The 26,055-nt window shown below is 39.9% G+C and overlaps 1 protein-coding gene across 6 annotated transcripts in view; it reads right to left on the reverse strand.

Moving 5' to 3' along the window:
- NEK11 (NIMA related kinase 11) overlaps window positions 1-26,055 on the reverse strand; it is a 241,161-nt gene that overhangs the window by 112,323 nt on the left and 102,783 nt on the right. For all 6 annotated transcript variants that reach the window (XM_032869712.1, XM_032869713.1, XM_032869714.1 and 3 more), the window contains 2 exons: window positions 25,195-25,282; window positions 21,338-21,452 (listed from right to left, as the gene is read on the reverse strand). In XM_032869712.1, the coding sequence (XP_032725603.1) occupies window positions 21,338-21,452; window positions 25,195-25,282 (203 nt within the window). The remainder of the gene's footprint in view (window positions 1-21,337; window positions 21,453-25,194; window positions 25,283-26,055) is intronic.

The following is a 26,055-nucleotide window of genomic DNA, read 5'->3' on the forward strand; positions in this document are numbered from 1 at the left end:
CAAAGCATCTGAGGTGGTCAAGTTGTGGGCACACAAGGAAATGAGAGGAAGTCAGGGTAGCTGGACCATCAGGAGTAGAGTGGCCAATCAGTGCTAAAAGTGAAGAAGTCTCGGGAACCTAGGATGGCCTGGCACCCTAACAGGAGTGTAAGATGGAGCATAACATTGGATTAGGTTGGTGAAGAGGGGAGCAGGTACATAGGGGCCTTGTGGGCCATGTGAAAGATTTTCTATTTTGTATGCGAAACACAACAGAAAGCCACGGAAGGACTTAAAGCGAGCAATGACAAACTCTAATTGACATTCTTAAAAGACCATTTTGGCAGTCTTATAGAGAATGTACTTCTCGGAGGCCAGAGACTAGCCAGAGGCAGGTTTAACACTTCAGGTGAGGTGATGGCAGTTGCTTAACCTTGGATGTTCCACTAGTGGCCTGGAAATGGATTCTCAGAACCCATTTTGTAGATGACAACTGGGGACTTGCCAAGAGCCAGAGTTCCAAAAGTTAGAGGACTTGTCCAATGTCATGCAGCCAGTGTGGGAAGCCTGGACTCAGCCTCAGATCTTATTCTGCATCTCTTGATTTCTCAATATACTATGCAGATTTCTGGCTTTGTATTTATCATGTAAAAAGCAAAGTTAAGGGGCGCCTGGGTGGCTCAGTGGGTTAAAGCCTCTGCCTTCGGCTCAGGTCATGATCTCAGGGTCCAGGGATCGAGACCCGCATCGGACTCTCTGCTCAGCCGGGAGCCTGCTTCTCTCTCTCTCTCTCTCTCTCTGCCTGCCTCTCTGCCTACTTGTGATCTCTGTCAAATAAATAAATAAAATCTTGAAAAAAAAATAAAAAGCAAAGTCAAGAAGATATATCAAATTTCATGATCCTTGGTAGAATGACAATTTCTAAGAGAAACAAAAAGGGAAAATAGATTTTGTATTTTATAAATGGTTGTAGTTTCTCCTATTTAATCCATTGTAAAACTCAATTTAAAACACAAACAAGGGACGCCTGTGTGGCTCAGTCGTTAAGCATCTGCCTTCAGCTCAGGTCATGATCCTGGGGTCCTGGGATCAAGCCCCACGTTGGGCTTCCTGCTTGGCAGGAAGCCTGCTTTTCCCTCTCCTATTCCCCCTGCTTGTATTCCCTCTCTCACTGTCTCTCTCTGTCAAATAAATAAATAAAATCTTTAAGAAAATAAAACACAAAATTCATAGTTAAAATGGTATGATAATTATTAACAAATATTTAACAAGAAAGGACAAATTATTAAAATGCTACAAAGCAAGTAGCATAAGTATTGTGTTGCTTCCCTCCATCAAATGAAAATGATTATTTTAAACAACAGGAAGGAAGAAAATTACTAATGTTAAAGTGAGAAAATGTTACGCCTTTCTGACTTTAGGATCTGAATTACTAGGATCTGATTGAAAAGCCCCCAGAAAACATAATAGGATCGACTAAATCTTGACAATGGAAGAGGTACACATAAAAATATATAAATCTGGGCCCATCTGTGCTTTTGCTGTGTATTCTACTCAAAATTAGAAAAGTAGAATTGTGTTTATTCCATTAGTACATTACACGCCTTTGTCAAATGCACCTAATTTTTCTTAGGCTGTTCGACCAAAAATAATTTCATATTATCCCAAGAGAAAAGTAAACAAAATAGGAATATATTAACCTAAGACTGTAACTAGAGAGATGAAAACAGAGACAGCTGTAGTACATGTAATTTACCAGAGTTGGCATAGAACAGTCTACCTGAAGGAGTGCTCTGAAACCCATGCCTCCAGGAAAGAGCACATTTTACTGTCACCATACCTCTCGGTGTCTGAAGGTTTTATTTCCGTGACAATAACAACTGAAAATCAACCCGCTCTAAAGCATTGATTGCATTTGTTGATGCTACAGCTCCCCAAGGACTATTTTTTTGAAAAGTGAAAGGGTAATACAAAATAATTTATCAGACAATTTGCATCTTATTTGGGAGTCCTCAGTGGTGAAAACTGCAATGCCTAGCAAATGCTGGAGCCAAGCATTTGGGTGATTGATTCAGAAACTTCCAAGCTCTTTGGGGTAAATCCATAAGTAAATGAATACACTTCACCACACAATTATCCCCACAGGAGGCCCCTCAAACAATTTTAAGATCTTGCATCCACCTACTTAGCACATAAAATGATGTCCATTAAAGCATAAAAGCGTATCATCTCAGTGAGACTGCACCTTTTATGGCTGTTACAATAACACTGGCGACATCATTTCTGCTTATTAATGATTTCACACCCACGAAATTCAAATAGAGTAGGTTTTCTACCTTAGAGCACCACATTCATGAAAGGAGATCCTGCTGCTTCATTATCCTTTAAGCCAGTTTATTAAAAATTGTTTAACAGGGCAGTGCAAATGGAGAAATTATTCATGATATCCAGAAATATTTAATGCTGGCTTCCAGGATCTCACTTTAGGCGTGGAAGAACTATTCTCAAGGAGTTGTCCAGGGGCCCATAAGTCCCCAAGACCCTTTCAGGGGCATCCAAAATCTAAATTACCTTCATAATAATACTAAGATCTTATCTAACTTTTTCACTTTCATCCTCTCAAGAATGCATAGTAGAGTTTTCCAGACAATATATGACATGTAATGTCATGATAAATCTAAATGCAAAGCAGATATGAGAATCCAGCTCCCTTCTATTTTTTTAAAAAGATTTATTTATTTGACAGAGAGAGAGAGAGAGATCAGTCACAAGTAGGCAGAGAGGCAGGCAGAGAGACAGGGGGAAGCAGGCTCCCCGGCTGAGCAGAGAGCCCGATGCAGGGCTAGATCCCACGTCTCTGAGATCATAACCTGAGCCGAAGGCAGAGGCTTAGCCCACTAAGCCACCCAGGCACCCCCTCAGCTGACTTCTATTAAGCCAGTTACTTTTTAAAAACTGTAAAAATTAAAACAATGTCACTCTTCTCAATAATTTATTTTGGAAAACATAATCAATTTTCATAATATGCAACAATATGAATGAACCTTGAGGACATTATGCTAAGTGAAATAAACCAGTTACAGAAAGACAAACACTGCATGAATTCACTCATATGAAGTATCTAAAATACTCAAATTCATAGAATCAAAGAGTGGAATGGTGGTCGCCAAGGGCCAGAGGAAGGGAGAAATGGGGAGATATTAATCAATGAGCATCAAGATTTAGCTAAGCAAGATAAATTCTAGAGATATGTTGCATAACAGTGTACCTACAACCAACAGTACTATAGTACACATGTAAAAGGGTAGGTTTCATGTTCATTATTCTTACAACAATGAAGTAAAACTTTTTAAAATTAAAATTAAAGACTAGCTGTCCTGTCAGGGTGCTCCCTAAAAGGAGTGCACCAGGACCCACTGGCTTATATCTATTTCAGCTTCAGCTATTCTGCCAAGTTGCCCTCTATGCATAGAGTCCTGGGACGCCCTGGCTTGCACCCACCTCAGCTTTACCTGTCTTGCAAGGGTGCCCTCAGTGCATAGAGCTCTGTGTCCCCCTGACCTGCACGTACTTCAACTTTAGCTATCCTGCCAATGTACCCTCTGTGCATAGAACGATGGGACCCCCCCCCACCCCTACACCCACTTCGGCTTCAGCTATCCTGCCAGGGAACCCACTGCATGGAGAATCCTGAGACACCACCCCACCCCCCAGCACACACCAGCCAGGTTCAGCCAGCCAGTGAAAATCACCAAATATGCAAGGGGACAACCATATACAAGGACATTTCTTCAAGTTGAGGAGTAATTGGTCCACCTAATCCAGAGAAACAGATTAAAAAGTCAAGCAAATGGGGAGACAAAGGAATATGCTCCAAAACAAAGGCCAAGATAAAACCTCAGAAAAAGAACTAAATTAAACAGAGATAAGTAATATGCCTTATAAAAAATTAAAGAAATAATCGTAAAGATACTCACCAGGCTGGAGAAAATAATGGAAGAACTCAGTGAGATCGTCAAGAAGGAGATGGAAAACATAAAAAAGAAACAGAGCTGAAAAATACCACAACTGAAATAATAAAACACAATAGAGGGAATCAACCAGTAGATTAGCAAATGAGGAAGAACAAATGAGTGATCTGGAAAATAGGTGATAGAAAGCACCCAAACTGAAAGAAAAAAGAGAAAAGAATTTAAAAATGAGGATAGGTTAAGGGATATCTTGGACAATATCAGGCAAACAAACATTCCATTATAGGGGTCCCAGAGGAAAACAGAGTGAAAGAAACAGAAAACTTATTTGAAGAAACAATAGCCAAAAACTTCCCTAACTTAGGAAAGGTAATAGACATCCAGGTTCAAGAAACACAGAGAGTTCCAAATAAGATGAAGCCAAGGCAGTCCACACCATGACACATAATAATTGAAATGTGACAGGTTAAAGATAGATTTTAAAATCAGAGAGAAACAAAAGTTTCATCAAAGAAAACCCTATTGGGCTATCAGCTGATTTTTTAGCAGAAACTTTACATGCCAGAAAGTGGCATGATATATTCAAAGGGCTGAGAGGAAAACATCCATGACCAAGAATATTCTACTTGGCTAGGTTATCATTCAGATTTGAAGGAGAGATAAAGAGTTCCCCAGACCAAAAAAAAGAAAAAAAAAAAAAAAAGTTAAAGAAGCTTATTGCCACAAAACCAGCCTTATAAGAATTGTTAAAGGGACTTCTTTAAGTGGAAAAGAAATGGCCATAATTAGACATAAGAAAATTAAAAATAAAAATGTAAAATATGATAGCATACACATAAAATGTGTAGGAGGGAGTAAAAAAAGGTGTATTTTTTTGGTTTTGTTTTGTTTTGTTTTGTTTTTTTAGAATGTGTTTAAACTTAAATAACTTTCAGCTTAATATAGACTGCTATATACTTAGGATGCTATACATGAACCTCATGGTAACCACAAACCCAAAACTTATAATAGATACACAAAAAATAAAGAGAAAGAAAGCCAAACAGTACACTACAGAAACTCACCAATCACAAAGAGAGCAAGAGAAGAAGAAAGGAACAGAGAAGAACCACAGAAACAACCAGAAAACAAGGAACAAAATGGCAATAAGCCATTTTGGTAAGCCACACTTACCAATAATTACTTTAAATGCAAATGGTCTAAATGTTCCAATCAAAAAGCACAAGGTGGTAAAATGGATAAAAAAAAATAAGAACTGTCTATATGCTGCCTACAAGAGATGCACCTCAAACCTAGAGATACATAAAGACTAAAAGTGAAAGGATGGAAAAACACTTACCATCCAAATGGAAACAAATAAAAAGCCAAGGTAGCGATATTTACATTGGACAAAATAACAAAACAAAGACTGTAACAAGGGACAAAAAAAGGGTATCACATAATGAAAAAGGGGTCAATCCCAAAAGAGGATGTAACAATTATAAATAGCTATGCACCCAACACTGGAGAACCTAAATACATAAAGCAAATATTAATGGACCTAAAGAGAGAAATTGATGTAGGGGGCTCTATCACCCCATATCTGGGCAGAAAATCTAATAAGTGTCTTTGAATGACCCGTTAGATCAGATGGACATTTTTATGGGTGCATCTATATCTATATCTATGACATTCCATTCAAAAACAACAATGCATATTCTTTTCAGGATCAAATAGAACATTATCCAGAGCAGATCACATGTTAGGCCACAAAACAAGTCTCAATAAATTTTTAAAAAATGAAATCATACCATGCATCTTTTTGACCAGAAGGGTATGAAACTAGAAATCAGTCACAAGAAAAAAACTGCAACACACACAAGCACATGGAAGCTAAACAACATGATAAACAACCAACGAGTCAACAAAGAAATAAAAGAATATATGGAAGCAAATGAAAACAAAAATACATGGTCCAAAATCTTTGGGACACAGCAAAAGCAGTTTTAAGAGGCAAATATATAGTGACACAGGCCTACCTCAAAAATAAGAGAAAGCTCAAATAAGCAATCTAACCTTACACCTAAAGAGACTAGCAAAAAAAGAAGAACAAACAAAATCCAAGGTGAATAGAAGGAAGGAAATAAAGATCAGAGCAGAAATAAAAGACACAAAGACTAAAAAAAAATACAGTAGAAAAAAACCAATGAAACCACAAAGCTGGTTCTTTGAAAAAATAAAATTGATAAATCCTAAGGATTTCATCAGAAATACAAAGGATTAAAAGAGACTACCACGAAAAAATTAAAACAAAACAGTAAAAACACTAATAAGCCAACAAGTAAGTTTACAAACTCAGGAATGAAGAAGCTATGGTACAAAAGTTTGACAGGTTCACTGAAGCCCTTATTTGGGTTAAAATTCCAAGAAAATCACCTTATTTTAAAGAATAAGGATCCAGGAATTATGGTTTTAGAACAAAATGTAATTAATATAAAATTATAAACTTTAACAATGTAAAAACAAGATATAACTAAAATTGGGAGGCAGGGAAGGGAAAGTATTACTTGCTTTGACTTCCTCATCAGGAAGAACAGGAATTCAATATCACCTAAGGTGACACACAGAGATAATAAATGCCATTAATGACTCTAGCCTTCACACATTTATGATCATTATTTTTATCCTTAAAGAATTATTTTAGTAACTAATATCTTTTTAAAAAGACTTATTTATTTTAGAGAGAGAGAGAAAGCGAGAGCACTTGTGCAATGGGGGGAGGGGCAGAGGGAGAGAAAGAATCACAAGCAGCTCCCCCCTGAGCATGGAGCCTGATGGGGCGCTTAATCTGATGACCCTGAGATCAGGAACTGAGCTGAAACCAAAAGTTGGACCCTTAACTAACTGAGCCACCCAGGTGCCCCAGAAGTTCAGCAGTTACTCAATTTCAGTTTTTGATTTGTTAATTTCAATAAAATTGCAGTTAATATCTAGGGGAAACAATACTTTATTGCTTTTCTATTGCTGCTTTAAGAAATTACGGCCAATGCAGTGGCTTACACAATACAAGTTTATTATCTTACAGATCTAGAGGTTAATCCAAAATGGTTTGAGCTGGGCTAAATTCAAGGTTATCAGCTGGTCTGCATTTATTCTGGAGGCTCTGCAAGTCTTCTTTTTTCAGTCTCCACAGGCTGTCTGCATTCCTTGTCTTGTTGCACACACCCCTCCCCCAAGCTTCCTCCATTTTGAAATCCAGCAATGTCAAGTCAAGTGCTAATACTGTTATCTCTCTGGTTTTTCTCTATCCTGCCCTCCCTGTTCCACTTTTAAGGACCTTTGTATTATATTGAGCCCACCCAGATAATGGAGGATCACCTCCCTATTTTAAAGTCATCAGATTAGCCACTTCAATGCCCTTTTGCCATGTCAAGTAACGTATTCAAACATTCCATGGATTAGGAGATGGGTATCTTTGGGAAGTTGTTATCCTACCTACCACAAACATTCTCAATATTGGTAAAAATATAACTTAAAAAAAAAAGTGTTAGGGATAGTTTTTTAATTAATGGTACTGGGAAAATTCCTGAAGGGTCCTATCTGAAGTAACCTCTTCAGTCCTCTCTATTCTTCAGAATTAACTCATTTTTTTCTTCAAAATTATTGGTGATCACCTTAATGTAGACATACCTCTTATTTCCCAATTCTATATTTCCTGGTGGCATTAATAACATCCTTTCCAAAGTGGGTGGCAGAATACCTTGAATATAGTAGATCCTCAGTAAATATTTGTTGACTTAAATATTAATATAGAAAGTTCAATACAAACACAAGGCACTATGTCATCAAGAGCAGGAGAGACATCAAGTGTGAGGAGAGCTGATGAGTGGGAAAAAGCACAGCAGTCTACTCTGGCTACATAAGCTTTTAACATCAAGAAACGTTAGTAAAATCATTTCCATAATTATTAAGCATTCCAGCTACTGTTCTGTTTTAAATATGCAATTTTATTTATTCCTCATAACCATGCTGTGGCATAGATTCTATTCATTCCCATCTTACAAGTGAAGAAACTGAGGCACAAGGTTTAAGTAATTTGACTCAGTTATATAGTGATTGACAAATCCAGAGCTCCAACCTAGACAACCTATGTTACTTAATCCCTTGATTACTACTTGCAAGTTGGATGAGAGAGTCCATGTTTCTAGGAGTAAAGAAGGTATATTACTTTCCTAGGGCTGATGTAACAAAGTACCACAAAGTTCATGGCTGAAACAACGGAAACTTATTTTCTTCCAATGTGGAAGGTCAGAAGTCTGAAATCAAGGTACCAGCAGGGTTGGTTCTTTCTGGAGGCTCAAAAGGAGCGCTTGTTGCATGCCTCTTTCCTTCCTTCTGGTAGATGTTGGCAATCCTTGACGCTCCTTGGCTCATAGATCCATCACTACAATCTCTGCCTCTGTCCGCCCATAGTCTTCTCAGTGTATCTGTTTTGTTTTCTCTTCAAAAGATTTGTTATTGGATTTAGGGTCCATCATAATTCAAGGTGACCTCATGTGATGATCCTTAACTTAATTACATCTACAAAGACCTTTACTCCAAATAAGATCACATTCCAAGGTTCCAAATGGACATATTGGGGGGCGGGGTACAATTCAACCCATTTTAGGAATAAAAGCTTCTGGGTAGAAGAAAACGTCACTATAGGCTTATAAGGGTAGAGCCCAGTCTGTTCTGCTTACTACTGTATTCTGTATTCTCTTTTACCAGCGGAGTAGGCACCCAATAAATATCTGTGGAAGGTCGACTATTCATGAAAATGGTGTTCAGGGAATACTTTGCTGAAGGATGTGAAAGGCAATTGTCTACGAGGGGGGCAGATCAATTAGGATACAAAAGAACAAGGATATAATGGTGCCTACAAAGAAAGGTACAAGGATAATGGCAGTGGGAAATTCCTAAAAGGAAGAAATCCAGAATTCCTCAAAAGAAACCCAGAAAGAAGAAGAGATTTTTTTGTTGTTGTAGTTCTGAAGAGATTGCTACAGAACCAGGCAATGCAACAGCTTTTGAAGCTCACAGAGGCAAACTACCACTTGAGAAAAGAAAGTCTATTGTAATAAATCTTTCAGAGGAAAAAGAAACACCACTGGCAATTTTTTTGATCATTGAAAAGAACATAAAATTTCAGTCACATAGGAACTGAAGTAAATGGACATTGTTGAGACCACACAAGCATCTCACACAGCATGCCTCCATATGCCAGGCTGTGATAAAAAGACCATTACCCAACAACATATAAGAGGCAAACCACAAGAGCCAGCATCCCAGGCCAGCTCTTTCCTGGTCCAGCGATCAGGTCTCTGTCTCCTTGCGTAACCCTCTAACTCAGGTTTTGGTATCTGGCTCCACAGGTGCGACAAATGACTTAACTATTTCACCTGACCCTTCACCTCTAAGTTCTGTCTCCTCTTCAGTTCTGTGTAGTCTGATGGTTTCTACCCTTCTGATTCATTAATATGATCAACTGGTTTCTGATAAATGCAGTTCATGCCTTCACTGTTTGGGAGGGAGTTGTCACTAGAAAAAGTCTGGAAGACCTCTGGGGCTTTCCTTTGCCATACATTTCGTCGGAGGCACTATAATGGCATCTCTGTGCTGGCCCCTGACACAATGTGGAGGTAGGACTATGACCAACACCTGTATTAATTTTTTCTATTTAGCAGAGAGCTGGCACAGCATAGAGGAGAAATCTCTGGGCTGAGAACATGGATTTGGGGCTGGGTCCCGGTTCAACAATACCTCTTTCATCCTTACCTCCTTGTCCTCAACTCTAAAAAAGAGGCATTAATACGTGTTGTCAAGTATTTGAGAATTTTAGCAAATCAACATTTCCTTCCCAAGTAAGAAATAGAAAATGAGGAACACAGACTATTTTGTGAGTTTGAGTTTTAGAGAGTTGAAATATAAGAGCAACATTTCATAATTGCTGCGATTACTGAAACAGACTTCCCACCAGAATAACCTGTAGAACTTCAAGAAAAATTAGGTGCATAGTTTGTTTGTTTGTTTGTTTGTTTGTTTTTTCCGGGAGCAGTGCTGCCCAGAGGGATTTTTCTGCAATGAAGATATGTTCTGCAAGTATGCTATCCAATACTGTAACCACTAACCACATGTGAATCTTAAACATTCCGCCCCCTCCCCAGTTCTATTGCAATCTAATTGACATATAACATTATATTAGTTTAAGCACTTGAAATGTGACTAACATGACTGAGAAAAAGATTTTTAAATTTTAATTTTTATTAATTAAAATTTGAATTCAAATAACCATATGTGGCTTAGTGGCTATCAGATTGAACAGCATAATTTTAGACAAATTGTTCTTAGTATGTGCTCCTCAAACCAGCCACAGCATCAACAAGAAACTCGTTAGCAATGCAAATTCCTTGGCATCATCCCAGACCTACTGAGTCGCAAGCTTTGAAGGTGGGGCTCCTTGCCAGTGGTGTGCTGGTAAAGGTTTAACAACTGGCTCTGATTAGCAGCTTTTGCCAGTTTCCCTGGTGTAAACACTCGCTCACCATAGCTGATCTCAAGCTACCCAAGTGTTATGACTGAACACGAGATGGAAAGATGTGTACAATAGGGTCCATGAGTTAATGCAAGCCAGCTCCTGTGTGCTGCTGAACCCAGCAATCCATGTTTCAGCAAACCCTCCACGTGATTATGATGTATAGCATAGTTTGAGAACCACTGATGTGGTCTTTAGACCTTCTAAATCAAAGTCTAAGTGACAAAGAGACTATGGTGTTTATATTTTTAAATTCTCATAAGGGATTCTTATAAGCAGCCCAATGGAAAAACCTGGACTGAATTCATACAAGCCAAGTCACCTTGAAGAGGCAGTGACCAGCTCAGCCTCTTGGGTTGGCAGTTTCCTGACTCCTGACTGTGAAGACCTGCTCTCTCCTGAGCACGGCAAGCCTAAGCCTCGGCCCTTCATACTGGAGGCTCACCCAGCCTGACTTCCCTGAAGAGTCGCCATTCCAAACCTTCCCTCCTCTTGAAAGGATTAAAGGTATCACAGACAGAACCAACTCAAGGGGCAGACCCAAGACATAAGCAACACTAGCCTCTAACCACAACTTCCACTTTTCTCTCCCACTTAAAAAAAAAAAAAAAGATTGAGAATTATATTAGGATAACCTAGAATTTGCTCCAATTAATTCTTATTTTAAGAAAATCTCTTACAGATATCTGAAGGCACCTTATTGTTGTTTGTAGCATACGATAGTCAAAAAATACCATCTTGAACAAGCCACTATACCCTTCTTTAAGATACATATAGAATGTCTGCCAGATTTGTAAGATTCGCGTGATTTAATTATGCACATAAAATTCTATTTGGGATATTCTAATTCCATGTACAGTCCTAAGGGAAGCAAAATAATATGTTTGAAACGAGTACAGACTTTTCCCTATCTTAGAAATCTGTTTAGCCTGCTGAAATTTCCTTATATTCTTTATATTCTAACTAAAGGGGAAACTAATAGAATTTTCAGAGCAATTTGTCTAAAACCAGGGGGTCACTTATACATACAGCCTCCAAGGTAGAGCATAGAACAAATCCTTGTGTCTCAGAAAAACTTGCTGATTTCATTACAAACCCAGAGCAGAGAGTTCTATTAAAATAACTGCATGTATTACCTGAGTATTTCCATTGCAAAAGTCATAGTTATGCCTACCAAGCTCAGTATTTTCATATGAATTTGGCCTAAATCCCAAATGAGACTACAGTGAAAAACTAATGTATATTCTTGCCCTTATTATGCTCCTTAGTACAAAATATATTTACATTTCTAATGTATTTAGGGAAAATAGCTGGAAATTTTAACTGTCAGTTTTTGGGCTCAGGACGGCTGGCAAAGGAGCATCTTCTAAAAAATTTTGTCCCAGGTTCTACTTCTGGGTGTAACTGTGGCACTCTTGACATACAAATCGGAGGGCACCCACATCTCTGGGAATTCGGTTTGGGTTCTGTGAGCTGTCTACTGTCTTGACAAAGAAGATATAAGTTTTTTGATACTAAGCTAATTGGTCCAGATGGGCATAATTAAGACCATAATTTGACAGGAAGAACTACCTAGCCTGAGCAATTTTATATTTCTCATAAATGCAAAAACTAGAGCAAATAAAAGTAATTGTATCCCAAATAATACTTAATATGGTGAAGGTGTTTTTAAGCTATAATCAGAAGGTCTCCTGAGTAGTTAAAAACTCAAATATTGGGGTGCCTGGGTGGCTCAGTGGGTTAAGCTGCTGACTTCGGCTCAGGTCATGATCTCAGGGTCCTGGGATCAAGCCCCGCATTGGGCTCTCTGCTCAGCAGGGAGCCTGCTTCCCCCCCACCCCGACTGCCTCTCTGTCTACTTGTGATCTCTCTCTCTCTCTGTCAAATAAATAAATAAACTCTTAAAAAAAAACCTGTGAAATATTATTTATCACCAATTTAGAGGTATTATGTGGAACTTAAGGAAATATTGCGACTTGCTTTGACACTGTATCTTTTTTTCTAGTAAGAAATGGTTGTGCACTTTCTGGTTCATGCATTGTGAAAAGTTCTTTGCTTATCACCTAATTTATTCCTCCCTTAACCCCTGAAAATTGGGCATTATTCCCATTAGGCAGATGAGAAAACTGAGGCTTGGCAATAATTCTTTATGGCCCCAATTCACACAGCTGGTAAATGGCTAGAAGTGGGAAAGAGACAAAGTCTGGCTCCAAATTTCAGGTACACCAGCAGCTTTCAGTCTAGCGGATTTCTAGAAGTTTTAGTTGTTCTTCCTTTGCACGTATTGCAGGTGAGTTGACCCTAAGTTAGAGAAAAGTACTGAATTACAGATTATTTATTCAAATACTATTTTATTCATCTCAAGCATATGGAATGACTTGCCTCAATGGAGGCATGTGGCATTTATGGAGGGGTGTCTGTCAGCTGTCCTTCCAAGAGTCTGCTGATGAGCTGCAAAGCATGCAGTGAGCTGACAGCCTCCAACTGCAGCACTGAGGACCTGTTGAGCAGAAGGGGATAGTAGGGCACAGCATTTCTGGCCAAGATTCCCTTGTGGGCAATTTTTGATCCAGAACTCTCCACTGGGTTGACCGAGGTATCTTGGAGCTACAGTGAGGACTGAGGCTCTTCCTACCCACTCTTCCTTCCTTCCTGCTCACCTCTCATAGGTGTCAGACCTGCATCACAGTCTGGAGACTCAAGTTTGCCTACTCCTGATCCCACTCTCATTTTTCTTTCAACAGAAATTACCCTCAATACATCTCCCACACTTCTCTTAGTGTCTGCTTCCAGAGGACCCAGACAATAATACCACTAAAGAGTTATTTTCACACACAGGCTCTACCAACCGTGTTATAAGAGTAATCCACCAAACAGCATTTACTCATGCTCTGTCTTTGGTAAAGTGCTATCGTGGATTCCATGGGGGAGACGAAGCTGATGCAAACAAAAGAGATGAGTGTGCACCTGTAACACAGAATATACCTCATAAAACCCCTTTATTCCCATTAAATGTGTACACATAGCAAATGCATGAAGGAATCTGAGAGGATTACCTTGTGGTGATGTGACCGCTTCTATTAAACGAAATACTGTTCTATGGGTAGCACAGAAGAAACCCTATTTTTGCACAGTGGTGGCTGACATTAGAGCTTCTTTAAGTGGTGGGGTATCTACAAAGGATGAGGCAACAGCTAGGGGACTCAAAAAGCCTGCATGGAGGATTTCCATTTCCATGTCTCTGACACTCTTCCTTTATTTTTCCTCTTTCCAGAATCCATCTGGTAAAATGAGAGAGATTACCATCTCCCTTTAGAAGAAAGCAAAAATTACAGGGGAACACCAGTGCACACAAATTAGCCTCTCCTGGCAACTTGTTATTCCACTGTTTCCCCAACTGAATCTATCTCTGCAAGAAATGTATGCTGCTTATGACAAAAAGCATTAGTGTTCTTATAGAATTTTCCCCTCAGACTTAATCATTTATTCAACAAATATTTACCAAGCACCACCTCAGAGCCAGTCACTGTGTCAGCAGGTAGGAATAAAATGAACCAGACAGACGTAGTCCCCACTTTTGTTGAGCTTAGGGTCCAGCTCGGTCTCTTCGAACTTAAAAGCATATACACATCACTGGGATTTTGCATCTTCTGACCCAGTAAGCCTAGGTTGGGGTCTGAGATTCTACATTTCTAACAAGTTCTCAGGATGCTAGTGATGCAGTCCTCAGACCATGCTTTGAGGAATGAAGGACTGGCCTGTTGGCTCTCAGCTGCTGTGCTGTGACACGCTTCTGTACTGTGAGTGCTTCTTGGCGGTGTCATCAAATTGGAATCAATGAATACTGTCAATATAATAGGAAATATTCATTTTTACCATGGTGCCTATTTAGTGGAATTTTAAGTTGTGAGATCAACATTTGTAGGAGTATGACTTACTGACAGTAAAAATTAAGAGGTGAGTTATGGAATGACATCAAGATGGCTCAATGGCCTTCTGGGAATAGGTGAAAATGTGGCCTCGGAACACACTTGCACAATCAGGGCACTGACCCACTCTCATCATCAATGACACAGAGCTAATGGGGCTATAGGAAAAAACTTTTAACTTTCCAAACCTTGCTTTTTCTTAAACAAAAGTCACCTTTTAAAAAATTTTATTTATTAGAGAGAAAGAGCATAAGCACGGGGGAATGGCAGGCAGAGGGAGAAGCAAGCTCCCCACTGAGCAAGAAGCCCAACCGTGGGACTCGATCCCAGGACCCTGGAATCATGACCTGAGCCAAAGGCAGATGCTTAACTGACTGAGCCACCCAGGTGTCCCTCTAGTAGTCACTTTCTAGCCCTCTCTAGTATACCACTAAAATTTCTCATCACGAACACTATGAACACACAAAGACTAATCTTCAAAATGTGTAATCTCACAAATAAAAGAAGGCCAAATATATAGCTAGAGACAATATATTCATAAACACCCACTAATGCCAACTGTTAAATTATTATCTCTTAGAATGGGGCTGTGAGGAGATGGAAGGCAGAGGGAAGGAAGGGAGTTCCTTTAGTTCTAAGCTGTGCGAAGCCAGGAAAGCAGATCATGTAGGGTTAAGCTGGGGAGAGAGGTTGGGTTTGTTCACTTTCCCTAGACTCACAAGAGAAAAATGAATCTGAGATATAAAAAGGGTAAAGTCACTTTGTTCTCTCTACAGCCCCAAATGCCCAGGTACAAAATGCAGTGAAAGCCTGCAGGCATCTTAAACTCATCTACAAACTTGTACTGAGCTGGCTAATATCTAAGAGTAAGAACTCCTATTAATAATTTAAAAGAGCCATGGCCAGGAAAACAAACTGGGACAGGCCAGTGGGTAAGCAGGAAATACACGGATAGCTGGGAAGCTAGGTATGTAGAGTTATACTACACATTCCTAAAATGTATTCTCACATGGGGATACCAACACGCAGAATAATGAGTTTATAAAGAACTCTCCCTACAATCTCAGAGATAAGTCTAACTGGTGAGCTGCAAATGTTGGCAATGTCACAAACATCACTTTCTGCAGACAGGTGTGGGAAAATGGACTTATTTAGAAGAAGTCAGATTCATTTTACTGCTCGCACACAGACAGGCTACTATGAAACATGACAGTCACTCCGAACCCTTTTGTAGGCTTCCTATTTTTCTATTTTGAATTTTTTTGAAGCGAGGGAAGAAGAGAAGGCAGTCGAAAATGATGTTAGTCATGAATGACAGAAGGTATTAGGTACTGCTGCCACAGTTCCTTGCCACAAAGGTTTTTTGTTTGTTTGGGAGATGTGCTATTTCACTTCCCAAAATGAAAGACTCAGACAAGGGGACACAGGAGGTGGCTGATACTGCCGTGGCCCGCACTGGCACAAAACCAGCCCCTTGATGAAGATCAGAGAAGACACTATTTTAAATTCCTATCACAAATATCTAAATTAAAGCCTGGCCTATACAAATACCCCAGGAAAATATTTCAATTCTTTCCAAAAAATTAGCATATGACTCAAAGATGGTGATTTGACTGGAAGCAAATGCTATCCGCTACAGCTCTATTAGTTTTCTGTGACAGCTTAACTTCCTTTGGGCGTCAGAATGATGTTCTCTTGGTAGTGGGTGCGGGAGCCCCAAGCACAGCTGTGAAACTTGCAGGCATGGAAAAAAATTTCGTCAGCCAAAGAAAAACCATCATATGTTATGTCCAAATTGCTGTCTGAAGCACATAGTACAGGAAGGTTTAGTCTATTATATTTCGTAGTCTATCTGACCTTAAAGCCATGATTGGTGCTTATTTAATTTTCTGCTTAATTGATTCATTCCCAACATGACCCACGACAGGCCCAGCAAGGCCACTGGAGCATGCTCTCTGGCCTACCGACAGCACCTTCAGTGCAATAACTACTGTATAATTTATACTGGGCTAAGGGATGGACCAGGGAATCACATTCAGCTTTTACAAGAGAGAAAAATTAGTTTGAGGTGTCCACAGGTGCTGATTTGCTCTATGAGTAACTGATGTTCTTGGGGACTGATTTTCCTCTTATTTCTCTCCTGTCTGTTTAGGACACAATAGTGAAGTGGCCGGCAGGGCAGGTGTCAGTATGCAATCACTTCAAGTTTTCAAATCGGATACAATCCTTTACATTTCAGTTAGAGGCACCTACCCAGCTTGTCATAAGGAAGGAACAGTCTAAATGATTAAATAATGCCTCAGGGTAGAGAATCAGCACATCTTTACTCAATATTAGATTCATTTTAATTATCCTCTAAAGCTGAGGAAATTAGAGTGTCTGCAGGAGACCTTATTCCTGGGTGGAAATACAAGAGTCAGGTGGAAACACTACCATGCAACGCAAATGTAACTCAGTGGAATGTGTGACAAATCTGAAATAGATCACCATCAATTTATATTTGTAAATGAAGTCTTTAAGGCATTTAAAGCTCTGGGAGTGGTGGGACATCTAGGAACATAGAAGTGACTGCCTCCCCGGACCCCCCGCCCCAGCACTTGGTCTTTTTTGTGAACTAACAAGCCAGGCAGCTTCTAGCAGCTTCTCTGGGCTTGGTTTTGGAGTCCGGGCTGTTACTTTTTGTTGTAGGATGTTTGGACTGCTTTCAGAGGACACAAAGTCCTGTGAGACTTGCTGGTATGGGTTCCTGCCATACCAGTGTGACACCTCCAACTATGAAGATCGAAGAGAGGAGATAAGGGATCCCAGCCCCTCATCTTCAAGCCAGTTTTCCTCTGAAGTCCCCAAAACTCTGTTAACATTCCTTGTGGAAGGCATATTGCTCAGTTAACATTAGAGGAAAACTCCATGATCACCATCTGGACTAAGGACTTTGTGTCCCAAGTAATACTAGAGATCTTCCTAGTTGCCTTCTATCTTCTTGACCTCACCAGAGTCTCTCTTGTTCATTTATTAGCTAATGCACAGACTGAGGCATTACTCTTAATGCATTTTTTTCCTTTCCTTTTTTTTCTGGCTATCTTAGCAATGTTCTTTTTATTTATCAACTTTATTGAGATATAATTGGTAGACAATAAAACGCACTCACATAAAGCATAGAGTTCAGTGAGTTTTGATAAATATATTCATCAGGGTAAACCTCCACCACAATCAAGATATTGAATTTTTCCATCACCGCATAAGATTCCCTTGTGCCCTTTGAGTCAATTCCCAGTTCCCAGACAACTACTGGCCTCGTTGCGATCACTACAGATAAGTGCTCCTGGTTCTAGAACTTCACAGAAATGCAATCATTCAATATGAACTCCTTTGTTTGTGGCTTCTCTCATTCAGCACAATATTTTTGATATTCATCCATATAGCTGTATGTATTGATAGTTTGTTTCTTCTCATTGCCAAGAAGTATTACGTTGCATGGATAAACTATAAGTTTGTTTACCCATTCATCTATTGGTTGACACTATTTCTAATTTTTGGTACTACAAATAAAACTGCTAAGAACATTTGTGAACAGATCTTCTTGGAGACATGCTTTTATTTCTCTTAGGTAATTATCTAGAGGTAGAATTGCAGAGTCAGTAAGTGTTTTCATTTTTAAAATGAAAACAATAAAAATACATATTGTCTAACAGAGTTCAAATATTGTATTTCCACTTAGATATTTAAAGGGAAGAGATGACATCTATAAGTTAGAGAGTAGCCTACAACCGCAAAAGGCATGTGGACTTCTTATGGGCAGACAAAGGACAAGCCCCCCCACGCAGGGCGAGGTCAGAGCTTTCTCTGAGCACAGGGAAGGGGTTCAGGACTTGTTCAAGGAGTAGCTGAAAGGGTACTTAACTGACAACTGGTCAGACCATGGGCGGGCAGCCAAGGCCTGCTCCAGTAAAGCCTTAGCATCTGAGCAGGTGGGTTGAGAGCCATGCTCTGTCTACACCATGCTGCTGAGCCTCAAGCTACTCCAGCTTTGCAAGAAACCCTATTCTCAACTCAACTGGGAGCTGCTGAAAATAAGGCTAAATGCAATGAAATTCCTGGCAGGAATGAATGTGCAAGAAATCATCAGTATTACATGTAAGGGGTTAGGTAGGGATAATTTCTATAATGTTCCAGTTCTGTTTTCTCATTTAATTATAATGGTTATCCATGACTTTGGCTAGATTAAATCAGTGATAGTCAACGAAATGCATATCAAATGTAAATAACATCTTACTCTGTTTTCTTTCTCTGCAACTAACTCCTCACACCTCAGAGGGAATTTTCCAATTCAACATCAAAGACTGATTAAACATTTGGTATAGAAGCTTCAAAAAAAGACTGTGTAATTTTATTTTACATACACATGCTAGATGAAAAGTAAATAAAAACTTCATCTGGGTGCTGAAAGTTTGGAGTCAAATCCTCTAAAAGGCAAAGAGAATGGGGGAAAATAGCCACTTCAGAATTCATCAACAAATCAGTCTCGAATCTCAAAATTTCATGATTAAGCTATATGTTCACTAATAATCTTATAGTGGCCTAAAATTCCAATCAATCATCAACCCAAAGGTTATGTTTTCATAGTTTTAAATCTCCCTTTTCAATTTAGAAAAATATGAATTTATAGGAAGGAAAAAATAAGGAGAATGTTCAGTGTATTTTACAAGGCATTTGGCCTGACTAAAACTACAATGTGTTTTTTGGATCAGACACCTTATTATGGGAGACCTAAGTACTGTTTCCTTATAGCAAAATAAGGTAGTCAGAGGAGTAGATCTGACCACTTCCAGTTTGGCTGGTAAATCAATACCTGGTCTACCATATTGAAACATCCTTAACAAAAGACAAAGGAGGACATCGACGTGAGCCTCCTGGTAGCTGGTGCAACCTGTGGTCAGGCCTAGCTTAGGAGAAATCTAACTACTACAGTTCACAAAAATTAGTATAGAGTCACACAAAGACTGTGCCTTTTAAAGGTCCAACCTCATTTGTCTGCCTCTCGAGAATCTATTGCTTCTATCCACCACCTCCAATACATACACTCTGGGGAAAATGGAAAGGGTGCTGCTCTAGAAAGCAGACACTTTTGAGTTCTTGAGCAAATTACATAATGTCTTTGGTTTCTCATCTATGAAATGAGGAGTAAGTACGTTTTTTCCTTGAGACCCAGAGGCTGGGCCCAGACTTCTTGATCCTAGACCACCAACACAGTACCCTATTCTGGGCTTCCTCTTTATACATAGTGATGGCTCTGACTTACAGCAAAGCACAAGCCATCCATATCAAGAGCTCCCCAACAGCGTAACTCTCAGTTTTATATTTTTGGAAAGAAAGGCCCATGGGATATTTTTGTTCTTCCAATTTTACCTTTGGAAATTACCAGTATATTAAAGAAATATCTAAAAAGGCTCTAAGATGCAAATCCACCTGATATACATGTTTGTCAATAACACCTGTTACCAGATGGCTTCCACAACAGGTTGGCAAATGCCAACCTAGAGAGCTTCAGGTGCTAGTTCCCTTACAGGTGAAGGAGGAAGCACAAGTTCTAAAAGCTCTGTCAGGAAGACATCAAATGTAAATTTGGACTGAGATGACCAGTCAATCCAAATTTCACCACCTTCCCTCTCGTTTGGAAAGAGAACTCAACTACTGCACAGGAGAGTTGTTACACCATTGTGCAGCCATGAGGACATACCTCAAAGACCTCCCACTACAAGGAGCATAACTGGCCAGTGACCCCAGGGCTGTGGTCTGGAATCCATCCCTGTATTCTCTCAGAGGCTACTATCACTGCCAAAGTACAGTAGGAATACTAAAGCAAATCCCTGATGGCTGACTTTGTTGATGTCTTGGTTGCCTGTCTGTCTAGCAGACTAGTACACATCCACCAACCCTCTCTCTTTTCATTTGGAACATAACTTGAATCATGGTCTGATGGTTCAGCCTTTTTCACCTCCCTTCCTAATGTTTTATGGAGACATTCTCCCTAAAAATATCCTTGCATTTTATTCCCATCTTCACATCTGCTTCTCAGAGTGCCAGACTAACATATCATTTATTCATTCAAGAAATATTTATTGAGTGACTACACTATTCCTGGCACTTTGTCCTAGACACTGGGGAGGGTGGTACAGGACTGAGATGGCCCCCATGGTCATAAGCCTCCCTCCCAGGGTCAAAAACTGTTTCCCTTTCTTCGGCTCTTACTGTGTGTTGGGCACCGAGGCAAGAGCACATCACATGACTACTCTCATTTGCTTTTCACAACAACCCCAAAGGAGGTATTATTCTTGTTTCATGGGTAAGGAAACTGAGATCTATAAAGATGAAGTTGTCAGCAGCTTCCCTGATGGGGGCAGCTTTGGACTCCAAAATTCATGTTTTTAACAATTAAGCTATGTTATCTCTCTCCCATTTGGGTCACAGCTCTGAGCACTTTTCTTCTGGCAATGATTGCACACCCACATAGTTGATTTTCCAAAACCTAACTTCATTTATTCACTTTAAATTTATGAAGGCCAGGGAAATCACTTCTAGAAGAGGGAAACAGTACTTCAGGGCATTCACAGTCCTACACTATTCCAGAGTCAGTTAATGATGATATTGTTTAACTCATGTAGAAGAAGTTTCTCACGTGGTGTGAGTTTCTAACTCATCTTCATCTATTACAAAGAAGATAGAAGAGGACAGACAAATCCCTTGGCTTCTCTCCTTTTTATCCTGGTCCTAGCTCAACTCTGGCAGACTGATGGAAGGTGGTTACATCCATCCAAGGCTTTTCTCAGAGGCCAGCCAGGCCTACTAGAGGGTCAGCCATGCTAACCCATGTGCCAACTCTTCCAAATACTGACACAAACTCGTACCATGATCTCCAAGGTCAGCTATGGTGTCTTCTGTACTTGACTCAAGTGGGCCAAGGTCCACGGAAGGAATGGGCTGAGACTCAGACAGGTTCTCTGAAGTCAAGTCATCAAATTCCTTGAGAAGGTAATTAACAATTTGTGAGAAACTGATAGAAGGAGACAGCATTACCACAAATGAAACAATATTGTTTAGAAGACTATTTGGAAATAAAAGTCTGTCAAATCCTCTCCCTTAAACATGATATCACTTTCAAATTTCAGAAAGGTAGCTTCAGAGAAGAGAAGCAGCCTTGAACCAACTCAGCAGGTGACCTTAACCTTCCATGGCACCAGTTTCAGGGCCATGACTAACCAGGGTGAAGCAGGAGGAATGCCCAGGTGCACAATGAAGGAAGTACACATTTTCCGGCTCATGTAAGAGCAGGAGTGATCAGCTGCTAAGAACAATTACCCCTGCAGTTCTGCAGCCAGGGTCTCACACCCACCTCCCCCTAGTCCAGTCCTGCTCAGGCTCCTCATCTCAGAAGTGGAGCTGTTGGCTTGGATGACTTCCAAGTTTTCATCTAGTTTTAACAGTGCTATGTTTCTGTGAATTCCAGTTTCCTAATGAAAGAGATCTAAGAGGCCACATGAAAGAACTCACACTTCAAAAAAAAAGTAAAAGTTAAATTTCTCAAATATATCAGTAGGTATTTCAATAGATCATTTTGCTTTTTCTTCTTCTTTTTTTTTTCTGTTGTATGTGTGTGTGTTTGCAACCTAGAGTTAATGCCAAACTGACCTATTTTCCTTGATAAGTGGCTTTCATGGAGAACAAGTCCAAGAGTGTCTTCTTATTAAAAACAGAAGGAAAAGCTCAAACTCATCTTAATGAATAAGTGAAACAAAGCCATGCCACTCTGTGGCACAGCATTTGTGAAAATACATTCATCAAATATTTTTAGGACATCCAGTTTTTGTACTGTATAATTGCTGTAGGAGGTGAAATTGGTTTCGAATTTCAAAGGATCACCAATGGCACACAGGCAACTTTAAGAACAAAGAAGAGAGATTGTATGAAGTGTGTTTTCACTTCTACTTCAGAAATTACTAGGAAATAAGAATTTGGACTGTCAATTGACTTTGATTTGTTGAGGTTCTCTTTGAAGAGAACAGATAGAATTGTTATAATTGCTTCTCTTAGAAAGGATTTGCTCTGATCTTTGATCCTCTTTACTATTTCGTATATGGAGACCTGATCAGTTACACACTTCTCACAGAAATCCAGTTTTGGCACCATCACAACTGTAAGTGCCGCAGGATAAAAGAAAGACCAGGCTTATTGCGTGTATTATGGAATCCAGTTGTTTTTAAGCTACCATCCTTTAAAGAAATGATGCCTAACATGATTCCACCTTCAATTATGCATCCAGATTTCAAAGCCCAAATTCAGCCAAGCAGAAAATGCCTGCCAAAATAAAAGGCCTTGTTAGGGTCTGGGAAAGAAAACAAGTCGTTCTCCTAAATGCCTCAAATAATTTTTATAACATGTTTAAGAAATGACAGAGCCAGCCCATTTTCTCCCCTAACTCTGATTTTATCTCATATGACTGCTTCTGAAATATAAAGCACTTTTGCATCAGCTGGCAAGAGAGAAGGAAGAAGGAACAGAGAACAGAGCCCCAGTGAAATTGGAAAGAAATGAAATCATAAATTCATATACAAGCAGAGACAGGAGCCTTATCCTCTTTCTTCCTTTTCTCCTCTTCACGTTTTTCTTTAGTTTCTTGCATCTGATTAATCCAATTTCTTTCTTACGTTTTATTTCCTCTTTACCAGCTCAGTGATGCCTTTTCTTAAGATGTTTAAAACCCTTCAGTCCCTCTGCAAAGTGTTCAGCTTCCCGCTTTCTCCTTTGTTCTTTGAATATCATTAAACCTGCCCCACTCTGTGCCTGTGAATATGATTAACTGTCTTTCTTCCCTGCCTAGCCTCTCTTTTCATTCTCCTCCTGGGGCGAACAAGAAAGCCCCAGGTCACTTTTCTTTTACTTCTGTTCCCATGAAAAGCTTTTTTCCTAACGAGTCTATAAGAAAGTCTGTTAATCGGTGGCTTTTCCCAGTCTTCCTTCTTCTGAAGGTGAATGGCTTTCAAGAGCCTCAATTTCTGTCCATTATTAATCAGAGCCTGGTCCCGGATGAGCAGCTTCAGAATCACCAGGGAGCTTGTTAAAAATTCAGCATCCCAAGCCCCACCCCAGACCAACCAAATCAGAATCTGCCTTTTAACAAAACCAATAGGTGATCTGGTGAATTTTGAATTTTGAGAAGCATTGCTGTAAGCCATAAGAATTTGGAGAACAGCCAGTTGATTGTGGACCCGTGAGGTCAAAAAGGATTTTCCTAAAGAGAAAGTGACATCTGAAAGTGAGAAGGTGGGATGCTAACGAGGGGCCAGATGGAAGTGGCTGATATAATTGCATAAAATAGGGCAAGATACCTGGGAGGCTGGCGTGGGGGGGGGGGGGCGGTACGTTGCTGAGCAACCCTGTCTGCAATACTGAACCAGCGAGAAGATACCATCTGCAAGAGCCAAGCATCTCCTTCACCAGGTTCTATGAGTGGGAATGATCTCATCTTCCATGTCTCTGGGACCCACAACAGATCCCACAGCTGGCTTTACTTAACGGCATGGGAGATAAGCAGAGAGGGGGGCAAGTGGGACTGAGCACATGTCACCACTGTCTTCACATTATCTGCTAAAGGGTCCAAGAAAGAGATACTCCTAAGGTCAGAGAAGGTGGAACCCCTGCACCTGGTCCAACTTTGGGTTTTCAGAAATCGACAACACTCAACCACTAAATAATTGAGAAATGTGGATTACCTCTCAGTTAGGGGCAGAGGAACAAGTGACCCTAAGCTCTGCCTAGTTGACAATGAGCTTTGCTGGGGGCCCCTGAAATGCCCCAGGGTTTGAGCCTCTCTGATCACTGAGCCACAGCAGAATGAGTGTCCCCAGACTGCAGAGATCAGCCCCACAGACACAGGGGGTTTGGTTCTTCCCGCCAAAGAAAAAGAATCTCCCTCAGATGCAGAGATCTCCAGTGAATGAACAACCAGAATTTGAGACATAAAGTTATCCATAAAAACGACTCCTTCCCATGTTGCTTTTACCAGAAGAGCTAGGAAGTTGGGGTTGATGTCTATTGTCCAGATACGATCCTGAAGAAATATTTCCTTAAGTATCAGAGCCTACACTAAGGCCCATAAGATGTCTTTAACCATTAGAGAAAATGCTATTTGCTATTCAGGGGCTTGTGATGCTGAGGATATGATTCATGGTCCATTTCACGTGACTCTGCAACCTTACTTATTATTGAACATCTAAAGTAATTATTCAGAGTTTAAAAGGGGTTATTAAACACAATGCATAATGATATAGATGGGAGACAGAAAAAAAAAAGGGAAAGAATAAAAAATAAGATGGAAAGAGAACAAGGGATTAAGAGGTGATGCAAAAATATCATAGTTGAAATTCAAATTTAGATATACACACATTTGCTCTGCAAAGTCATAATTTTACTCATCAAATGTTCATTCAATGCTGATTGAGTTTTCTTGTACACAGTAGGTACTTGATGTTTTGGATGAATCTATTGATCCATCTCTAAATACAGCTGCTCTAAATTAGTGTCATCACTCACTCTTGGCCTATATGCTAAAATGAACCCCAGTACCTCCACCCGGAATCGGGCAAAGTTGATCTGGATGCTCTTTTTCCCCGCTCTGTCCCTTCTCCTACCCAACTGGCCACATGAATGTGATGAATCTGAAGCATTTAAAGGTTTGATGTAACATTTAAAACAAGAGAGCACTTACATGGAGTAAACCAACAGCTAGCCGCTCCGAGTTCCCAGATCTCAACTCCTGCATTCGTTTTTCTTCATATTTTTCTTCTGCAAGCTTTCTGCAAATTTAGAGTGAGTGTAGAAAAACAGCTGCATTTGCTAAAGCCACAACTATATTATGCAGGTAAGTGTGATTCCCTGCCTCAACAGGCAAACTGGGGTGTTGAGAAGCCAGGCCAATGAGTCTCTCCCTCATCAGGGTAAATGCAGCATAGCACCCACTGGATTCTCTTTTAAAGCACACACAATGATGCTCTGGCTCCTTCTCCATCCTTAGAATCCCTAAAATGCATCGCTGAAATTCAAAATTAGATATACACACATTTGCCATATGGCAACTTCAAGAATAAAGTTATTTAGGTTTTATAAAACAAAATATTAGCTTGTCTGTACTTCTCAGTTTCTAATTTCTGGGGATAACATTCCTTTGAGGCAGGGGTCCCTGAACATTCCAGAAAAAAAAGTCCCAGTTTCAATCAGGTGATTAAACTAGGGATTCACACATATTAAAAACACAGAATTCTTATCATGTCAGATTCCTCATGAGGATCTGTGGGACTCCGTGGCAAAAGAAGGCAGTCTGGACCCCTGTGCTTTCTCTGTGATGGCAGGGCTGTTTGTTCCCAACACCCAGACCATGCCCCACATGTATTAATAACTCAATCACTGGATGATTAATAATAACTCAATTAATTAATAACTCAATCACTGGATAATTCATCTCAGGATGAATAAGCCCGCAAGCAAGGAGAAGAAAGTTAGATTTCCTAGAATTTATGCAAAGAACTTGAGAGCCACTGGGAAGGGGAATTTTTCTCCAGCATATTTTGTT

The sequence above is a fragment of the Lontra canadensis genome, unplaced genomic scaffold (assembly GCF_010015895.1).
Source record: "Lontra canadensis isolate GAN:19392208 unplaced genomic scaffold, GSC_riverotter_1.0 scaffold38, whole genome shotgun sequence".
Classification (NCBI taxonomy): Eukaryota; Metazoa; Chordata; class Mammalia; order Carnivora; family Mustelidae; genus Lontra; species Lontra canadensis.